This window comes from Caretta caretta, chromosome 5 (genome assembly GCF_965140235.1).
Source record: "Caretta caretta isolate rCarCar2 chromosome 5, rCarCar1.hap1, whole genome shotgun sequence".
Lineage (NCBI taxonomy): Eukaryota > Metazoa > Chordata > Testudines > Cheloniidae > Caretta > Caretta caretta.
Window position 1 is genome coordinate 117,052,997 of NC_134210.1, and position 9,779 is coordinate 117,062,775.

Here is a 9,779-nt window from a genome sequence, read left to right on the forward strand (position 1 = left end):
CACCTGCCTAAGGCTCTGAGAAGGAGTTTGGATGCAGGAGGGGGTGCAGGCTCTCAGAGGGAGTCTGGGTGCGGGAAAGGGTTCAGGCTCTGGGAGTAAGTTTGGGAGCTGCAGGTGGCCATGCCTGCGGATGGTCGATGTAAACAAACTGTGTCGTGGCCTGCCAATGGATTATCCTGTGGTGGATTATCCCACCACTGTGCTAAATAGATCCACTTGGCACCAATTTCTACCACACTGTTGAAGGGACTAGAAAGTGAGAAGACATTTATACAGCATGAGAAACACTCACGCATCAATTACATTCTAAATTACATATGCTCATTTGAAATTAACGAGCTGAAAAGCCAGGCTTGTACAACCAAAAATCCTTCAGGCTACATATAAAGTACTAAATTAATCCCTAGTGTAATACTTGACATCAGTGGAGTTACTACATGGAGTATTCTGGCCCAAAGGCCTTGTTAGTAAATACCTAAAATCACTAGCTGAAAAATTAAGAGGAAAAAATATTTTTCCAATATATAAAGACTTTGGGCATTTGACAACACTGACTACATAGTTTCCCTTCTTTAAAAGGGTCTTTGACATAGCAAAGAACGAACTTTAAAAAAAAACAACAAAGAATAGTTTAACAGCACAACAATTGGCAGCGAGTACTTGTTCTTTTAAAAAATTAATTTATTAGAGTTAAAAGAGGTATACTTTTAAAATTAGAATAGTGCCATGATGGGTTTAATGTCAGCATGAAACTAGAGCTATCCAAATGTTAAGTTTTTGGTATTTTCTTTCAAACTAGAGCAGTGGTTCTCAAACTTCTTTGCACTGAGACCCGCTTCTGACAACAAAAATTACTAAGGGGGTCTGGAGCCCAAGTCTTACTGCCCTGGGCTAAAGCCCTCAGGCTTTGGCATCAGCCCTGGGCGGCAGGGCTTAGGCTTGGGCCCCAGCAAGTCTAACGCTGGCCCTGGCAACCCCATTAAAATGGGATCTTGACCTCCAGTTTGAGAACCACTGAACGAGAGGAAGGCTTTCAGGAAAGAAAATACATAAGGACAGGAAAGAAAGTGATTGCCAGGCTTTAGGGCTTCTGAGAAACCCTACATACTTGACAGTAACTTGAAACAATTATAGATGTGGAAAGTTGTTTCTTTCCAGCCCCACAAAACTGCCTTCAAACATTTTAGAGAGAACTTCACCCAAAACCAAACACAAAACTAATTGCATTAATGTAAACTGACTTTAAAATGTTGACTCAACCAGGCTACTCAGAATAATAAAATGAATTAAGGGTTCACTCAGGGATCCAAAATGTTTAAGAATGCTCATATTTGGAACAAAACAAGCTGATCAAAATATTTTAAAGTAATCTGAAGACCAAAATTTATTTAAAAACCTGCTTTATCCCACTTTGTGAAGCCTACAATGAATTGAGATATCATACCCATTGGTCCTACGTTTTGAATCTGAGTAGTTGACAATACAGGTACAGTTTTCTTCTGTCCAGAAGTTGCAGCAACAAAAGCCTGTCCACTTTTAACAGCAGCTGTTATCTGCACCGCCTGTTGCTGTGCCTGCAGGATTCTGGTAGGACAAGATTGCTGTGGAAGAGGTGCCTTAAAAGGCACAAGTATTTCTTTGTTGGTCTGTACCTAACGGGCATGAAAATTAGATAAAACATTTACAAAGTAGTTTATGATGGAAGACTGCATCCAAACATATACTTCCACCATCTCTTCTACATTGCTTCTCAAAGAAAATTTTTCCAACAAGACAAGCTATAGGGCCAGATTCTCAGTTGGCATAGGTCGTCAGAACTCCACTGAAGGCAATGGAGCTCCACTAATTCACACCAGCTGAGGTTCAGGCCCGATAACAGGGTTAGGCAAAGTACAGCCCGGGGGCTGCATCTGTCCCTTTAGATGTTTTAAGCTGGCCCTCGAGCTCCGGCTGGGGAGTAGGGTCCAGGGCTTGCCCTGCTCTGCACAGCTCCCGGAAGCAGCAGCATGTCCTCCCCTCTGGCTCCTGCCCCAGGCACCGCCCCTGCATCTCCCATTGGACGGCAACCCCGGCCAATGGGAGCTGCAGGGGCAGTGCCTCTGGACAGGGCAGTGTGGAGAGCCGCCTGGCCATGCCTCTTCCTAGGAGCCAGAAAGGGGACATGGCACTGCTTCTGGGAAGTGCTTGAGGTAAGTGCCACCCAGAGCTTGCACCCCTGACCTCCTCCAGCGCCCCAACCCCTGCCCTGATCGCCCCTGCACTCCTCACCCCCTCCCGCACCCCAGAGCCCTCACCCCCTCCCGCACCCCAACCCCCAATTTCGTGAGCATTCATGGCCCACCATACAATTTCCATACCCAGATGTGGCCCTCGGGCCAAAAAGTTTGCCCACCCCTGCCCTATAGTCTTTATTTTTTTTTTTAAATCCCACATTCATCACCCAAGCAACTGCAAAGTAACTTAGCTGATATCAAACACTAGAGTAAAGAACGTGGGGGAATAAAACAGTCTAGAAAATATCCAGGATTGAAACAATAAAGGACTTTAGAAATTCAAGTCAACCTTTTATAGGCTATATAAATACAAACTGAACGGCAATTTTTGGAGAAGAGGCACAACATGCCTCCTATGTGAAAGTAAACAGTAAGTCAGAGTTTGCATAAGTTTCCCGATCATCTTCAGATAAAGACCTCTGGAGAGCATATGACCAGTAACTCAAACAGAAGATAAAAAACACGATGCACAATACTGGCAAAATCCTCACAAGACACCTATAAACCAACAAGGTTTGGCCCTGCAGTCATCCATATGCAAACTTGCACTGAGTGAAAAATTTTAAGTTACAGGATTTTATTTGAATCTATTCAATTTAAAAAAAATGATACACACAAGTATATATTATATACAGAGATGGCTCAGTTGGCATGGGATACTTATAGATGTCAAGTAGAATCTCAGATTAAACGTGAAATACAGTATGTTTCATCCCTAGAAGATAAGGATAATTATCCTTTTACATATCAATGTAATCTGATACAAGGTTATGAGTGGAGTTAGCTATATAGTACATATTACTGAAGAATATAAATCAGTAAGAGACTAGATGTTGACTCTCTGCCACACACACTAATTTGCACTTTATGTTTTACGTTTCATACTAAGAACCGAGCTCAGAACTTTGTTTCTCCTGTGACCGATATCACTAACATCTGACGGCAGTTCCCCATAATGGGTATGACAACAGTATCAGGATAAATCCTCCGGTCTTGTAATGCAGGCAGGGCCATCCCTAGCTATTCTGGGGCCCTACGCTGCCCCAGGCCTCCACCGGGAGGGACGGGGCTGGCTTGGAGGGTAAGGGGGAACCACCCCCGAGCACTCACCAGCAGCGCGGCTGGGGCCAGGTCGCTACACTTCCTGCTGCCAGTGGTTGCAGGCCCGACCCTACTTCAGTCCTATGGGGAGTGGGGGCGGGGCTGACCAGGACGGGAAGGGGCAAGGCAGAGCAGGGGCTTTGGGGAAGGGGTGGAGTGAGGGCGGGGCTGGAGCAGAGCAGGGGTTGGGGCCACGGGGAAGAGACTGAGCAAGGACTGGAGCAGCACACAGCTGCGTAGGGCACCAAATTCCCTGGTGCCCTACGCAGCTGCGTACTTTGCATATGGGTAGGGACGGCCCTGAATGCAGGCCTCAACTGAAGAGTTCTAGAAACAGGAACATTCCAAATAATACAATGTGGATATATGTCTTAATATTTTGTAATGAAAAGAAGAACAACTGTTGAAAAGAAGAACAACTGTTGAAAAGAAGAACAACTGTTGAAAAGAAGAACAACTGTTGAAAAGAAATGTAAGGCACCGCTTGCTCATCCTGTGTATATAAAATGCAACTTCTTTTCAAAAAGATCATGCACTGTGTCAAGGTTCCTTCCCCACTGCGAACTCTAGGGTACACATGTGGGGACTTGCATGAAAGACCCCCTAAGCTTATTCTTACCATCTTAGGTTAAAAACTTCCCCAAGGTACAAACTTTGCCATGTCCTTGAACAGTGTGCTGCCACCACCAAGTGATTTAAACAAAGAACAGGGAAAGAGACCACTTGGCAACGTCTACCCCCAAAATATCCCCCACACCCCCTTTCCTGGGGAAGGCTTGATAATAATATCCTCACCAACTGGTACAGGTGAACACATACCCAAACCTTTGGATCTTAAGAACAATGAAAAAGCAATCAGGTTCTTAAAAGAAGAATTTTATTTAAAGAAAAGGTAAAAGAATCACCTCTGTCAAATCAGGATGGTAAATACCTTACGGGGTAATCAGATTCAAAACACAGAGAATCCCTCTAGGCAAAACCTTAAGTTACAAAAAGACACAAAAACAGGAATACACATTCCCTCCAGCACAGCAAATTTTACAAGCCATTAAACAAAAGAAAACCTAACGCATTTTCTAGCTAGATTACTTACTAACTTTACAGGAGTTGGAAGGCTTGCATCCTTGATCTGTTCCCGGCAAAGGTATCACACAGACCAACAAACAAAAGTCTTTCCCCCCCCCCTCCAGATTTGACAGAATCTTGTCCCCTCATTGGTCATTTTGGATCAGGTGCCAGCATGGTTACCTTAGCTTCTTAACCCTTTACAGGTGATAGGATTTTGCCTCTGGCCAGGAGGGATTTTATAGCACTGTATACAGAAAGGTGGTTACCCTTCCCTTTATATTTATGACACACTGTGCATCAGGACACTTTCAGCTGAAGGAGGTTCTTCCATAAGACAGAGCTCAATGAAGTACAAGTGTTGTGTTTTCAACTGTTGCCTCAGGACATGCTTAATAAGCAAGTCAATAGTCCCAATGACCTTCAGAGGGACTAAACTCACTGTTTATTATTAAGCAATTATTCGAATGCAATTCAAAAGAGAAAAAGAGAAAAGAAGTGTCCATATATAACATAATATAGCAGGATCTCTAGCAGGTAATGCAAGCTTTCAACTAGGCTGATAAACAAATAGTTTTGCTGCTGTTTCCAAATTGATTCTGTAATTGGAACTTCTGAACACAGTATTTAGATATATTTGTACCGCAAAAGTTTCGTAGAATGGCTCATGTCTGCCAGCTCAAAATGAGCCACTCCTTTACTAAATTAGAACAAATTCTGAGCAAAATTACACATTGAGTCAATGGCACCCTACATTTAATATTTTCTTCTATTTTTCCCCGATAGTCACAATCTTCATTGTAGGGATAGGTTCACCATTTGAGAGCTCAGTGAAGCAAAAATATACATCTCAATTTGCAGGCCTACAGTTCAGTCACTAGTAGTCTTGGAGTTTGCTAATGTTAATTGTAATTTATAGAGGTTAAAGAAAGGATTTACAAGTAAGCAGTTTTCACTAAAACTGAACACACACACTTTTGGCTGAACATACCTCATTTAAGATGAGTCTCCAATGCAATTAACTTTAGGTTGAAGATTAAATAACTAGTATTTTTTATTAATTGTTTCTATTATATAGATATATTTCTCAAATTCCCAGAAGAAAACTCACATCAAATTTTGCAGTGTGTGCAATTCTTTTCTTCTGCCCAGGAACCATATTTGTCTTCGTATCCAATGTATCTACTTCAGCATGAGCTCCAAGAGCCTATTAAAATTAAGAATAAAAGAGTACAGGTTTTCTCTTTAATTAGACAGAGAATGTATTAAATCTCATAATCCACTAGTTAGGCTTCCAACTGTTCCAACTAATGGAAGATATCCAAACATTTCTAATCTAAAGTTATACCAACTAAAGTATATACCTTCACAGTACCACAGCTTCACCAAGATTAAGCTACAAGGACCTCATCTTTATGTTCACATATGAAAAAAAAGATGGTATATTTTCATTATTTCATATTTAGAAATAATTTTAATAGCATAATTAGATTTTTCAAAATACAGAGTCTCCTACAAGTCAGTCTGTTTATTTGATGTTTCTCAAATTTGGTCATTTTAATAAGGAGGTTATGTAATTAATCTAAAGTTTACTAAGACTAACACATTTTAGACTTCCCATACACCACATCTGGCCACTTCTAAAGATAAACACTATTGCCAAAAATGTTTTTAAGAGTGTCCACTACTTTTGGATGCCCAACTCAAGCATTTAGAATATGATCTTCAAATTTTCTAAGCACGAAAAGCTCCCAGTTACTTGAATTGGGGTTGATGGTGCTCAACGGTTCTGAATAGTTGGCCCTGTGTCCCAATCTGAGCACCCAATATTAGTGGACACTTTCCAAAATGTGGATCTATATGATTAGAGAAAAACACTAGTAAAAAGTATTACAGAATGTATGGAACACTGCTCTCCCTGCATCCCAATGAAGGAGGGAAGTGCAGAGATGTACAACAAAATGTACTGCACCTGCTTAGCAATTTCTTGCTTCTGTGCTTCACTTTCAACAAACTCATTGAAAATTCTCCGGCATTCCTCTATAGGGTCATCAGATTCAGATACTTCAGTATCCTCTTCACTATACTCCATCTCTTCTTCTGAAGAAGAATCTAATATAATTATTTCACTTTCTTTGATGGTAGTGTTCATAGTATTACTATTACTTTCTCCACTATGGTTTTTAGTTGAGAGATCTACATCATGACAAACTTTCTCACCCAAATTCAAGGGAGTGCTAGGGTGAATGGGTGCATTTCCCAATACTTGATTTTCTCCATGTTCTTGTATAATCTGAATTTTCCCTATATTTACTGGTAATTTTTTACAAGTCCCTTGTGCAGTTTTGTCTTTTGAGCTGGCTTCAAAATACTGGCTAGTTTGGGTCTCTCTCTTGCAACTCGGTATGTTTTTATATTTATTAGTACTCAATTCTTCAACAGATGTTTTCACTGATATTTCACTCTTTGGATCTTCTTTCTTCAAAGTTTCTTTCTGCATCTGTGCCTTAATATGAGAAACTGAAGATATATTATTTTCCTTAGAGACAGTGAACAATTTTCTTTGTTCATGAAGGTTATTTAAAGACTTCAAAGCATTAATTTTCACATCAGGCAAATATGCACTTCGAGTTTTTGGTGAAGTTTTCAGTGATTTTTCAGGGTTGCTTACATCTGTGTTGTCATCCTTTTGCAGAGTTACAGTAACTTCTGCTCTTTTTTCCTCAATACACTTAAGAGGATCTTCTGCCATGTCACTATTCTGCAGATTTTCTGGACATGTTACAGCAACGTGTTTGTTGTCTTCCCTATTCCAGTTTTTAAAGCTCCTACTTATTCTTGGCTTCTTAGTGACAGTCAATGGTGGAGCATCAATAACCAGAATATCATCATCATCAGATTCTTGGAGCTTTATTTCAAGCTTGATAGGTGAATAGCTTCTTGGTCTCTTCTTTGGGGATCCATGCTGATTTCCGCAGGGAGACATTTTTGGACAGTCCATATGAAAATCAGCAAGAGGCATTTTCACCCGCTTAAATTGCTGTGTGTCATTTTCCTCCTCTTTCATTATGGAAGAGCTGAGTAGGCCTGCAGAATAATTTAGAAGTGGATCATATTCAAGGTCAGTTGCTGGACAACTATTGTCAATGACATATTTACCGGATAACAAACGACAGCCTTTGCTAGAGTACTTCGAGACTGGAGCTACAAGACATTTGTCTTTTGTAAGAGAGCTACACAGACCATCATCATCTGGGGAAGTTTTATTTCCTTTAACATCATTTATTTTAGATGTCAAAGAGTTTTTAAGTATTTCATCTTGCAAATTATACTGAGAGAGTTTCTTCTGCCCTTCTTCAACTTCAGTCTTGACTGACTCAATTGCTTTTTTGATTCTTTCCAATTCTTGTATACTTTTACCTAGCTCTGTTGGTGGAAGAAAATCATGTCATTCACTGATCTCTCTCTTAAATACTACAAGTATTAAGTTATGATTTCACAGAGTTCAGCTGAAAAATATCTTCTAGGGAATAAATATTACAGTCTGTGGCAATGCTCTACAAACATACAGGTTCATGGTCCAGACAACAGTTTTGTTATTCAGTGACTTACATGATGTTTTTAAGATGTTATATTCATAATCTTTATAAGTTTCAAGACAGGCACGTTATCATCTATAAGCTCTGTATCAGCTCTCAGATCAGCTTGAAACTCCAATTACTTATTGTACTTAAACATAATTTAAATAGAGAATTTGGTATCCCAATCTTTTTTCTTTTTAAACTACTACAGATTCTATTTTTTTTTAAACTGCATTTCAGTGGAGCACAAAGTACACTGAACCTCAATGCTCAGTTCTAAGGAGAGCTGCTTAAAGTAGTGCTGTTGCTACATATTCAGGGAAGGGGAGTGCTCTACTGCAACTGAGTAAGCAGTAGATATGTAGGGAATGATTTGATCTTCATTCTCTTCCCTCTCCCCCGTTGGGTGCTAGCGACCACTGGATTCTGCCACGTTTTCTTTTTCTCAGCCTTACGATGAAGTGCTCCTTAGTCTGTGCCCCCTTTGCAACACCCATGAGACTTGGACTCCCCTGGGTTGAAAGAAACTACGAAGTCCCATTAATCATAAATCAGTTGTAAACAGGGAATCCACTGGCACTATTCTGGAAGTGAAATCTTCCATCATGGAGGCAATATAAAGACTTCATGTGGTAAGAGTCACTCATGGCTCTCACATATAATACTCACTTATCCTACAAAAGTGAAATGGCAAAGGATCAGTAAGAAGTGCAATCATTTACGACCCCAAATTAATAGACTATATGCTTAAAAAATTATACACATCTAAAATAAAACTGGGAACATCCAACTACACCCCCTATTGTCTTTAAGCACTAATTAACATTATTAATTCTTACAAGAGAAACAGATTTCAGAAGAAATTAGTAAATCAAATGAAAAATAAATTACACTTTTATTTTTAAGGTATCCAAAACAATTCAAGTTTTTAAAACCTAAATTTACAGCATCCTTTTGTTATTTTGGGATATTAAAGTGGTTAAGATAAAGTTTTCCTGTACACCTTTAAAATGAACTTAGCCCACTACTGTACTAACAGTGGGCCTGCCCAGCTTTCCCACCAAGTTACACACTACCATTTGTCATGCAACAATCAACTCAGAAACTGACACAGAAGTGCCTGAAAATGCCAATTCATATAAGAGGAAATAAGCTCCCTCGCAGAAAAAATATCAGTGAGAGTAAAAACAAACCAGATGTGACAGATGTTAGTCACATCGCTTAATATACTACTGAAAAACACTCAGGTTTTATGCCACCTTCATCAATATAATATCTATCTAGAACATCACATCTCCTATGAAGTTCTACTAGGCACTTCACGAACTGACATACTCCTACATGGAAAGCAGTGCTCACCTTCAAAAAAGCTATAAATATTTACAAAACACATGTCCACCCTTCCTCAGAAAGAATATTGTTCACAGGAACAGCTCAAGGTTAAAAATCACACTTAACAACAAAGTTTTGAGACCAGGAAGTGCCCGGCACCTGCAACTGCAACTTCAAATTATGCCATGGGGAGTTACAGGGGTTTAGCATCTCTCAGAATCAGCCTTCACATTTTCTTATCTTTGTAAAAGACACCTTAGTTTTCACTATGTTGCTAAACAAAACTGAGAGAAATGCAAGAATAAATGCTAGAAAGACTAATCAGTTTGTACCTAATTTTTGTACTAATCAGTTTGTACCTAATTTTTAGGCAATTCATTCCCTGGCTTTCTTTCATTCACCACAACACACTGCAACATAGACTCTC

At 39.8% G+C, this 9,779-nt stretch overlaps 1 protein-coding gene across 4 annotated transcripts in view; it reads right to left on the bottom strand.

Moving 5' to 3' along the window:
- LOC125637155 (RNA exonuclease 1 homolog) overlaps positions 1 to 9,779 on the bottom strand; it is a 29,536-nt gene that overhangs the window by 18,393 nt on the left and 1,364 nt on the right. For 2 of the 4 annotated variants that reach the window (XM_048851324.2, XM_048851322.2), the window contains exons 2-4: positions 6,412 to 7,865; positions 5,551 to 5,646; positions 1,445 to 1,652 (exon numbers count right to left, since the gene is read on the bottom strand). In XM_048851324.2, the coding sequence (XP_048707281.1) occupies positions 1,445 to 1,652; positions 5,551 to 5,646; positions 6,412 to 7,865 (1,758 nt within the window). The remainder of the gene's footprint in view (positions 1 to 1,444; positions 1,653 to 5,550; positions 5,647 to 6,411; positions 7,866 to 9,779) is intronic. The other 2 variants (XM_075128829.1, XM_048851323.2) reach the window with 2 other exon arrangements.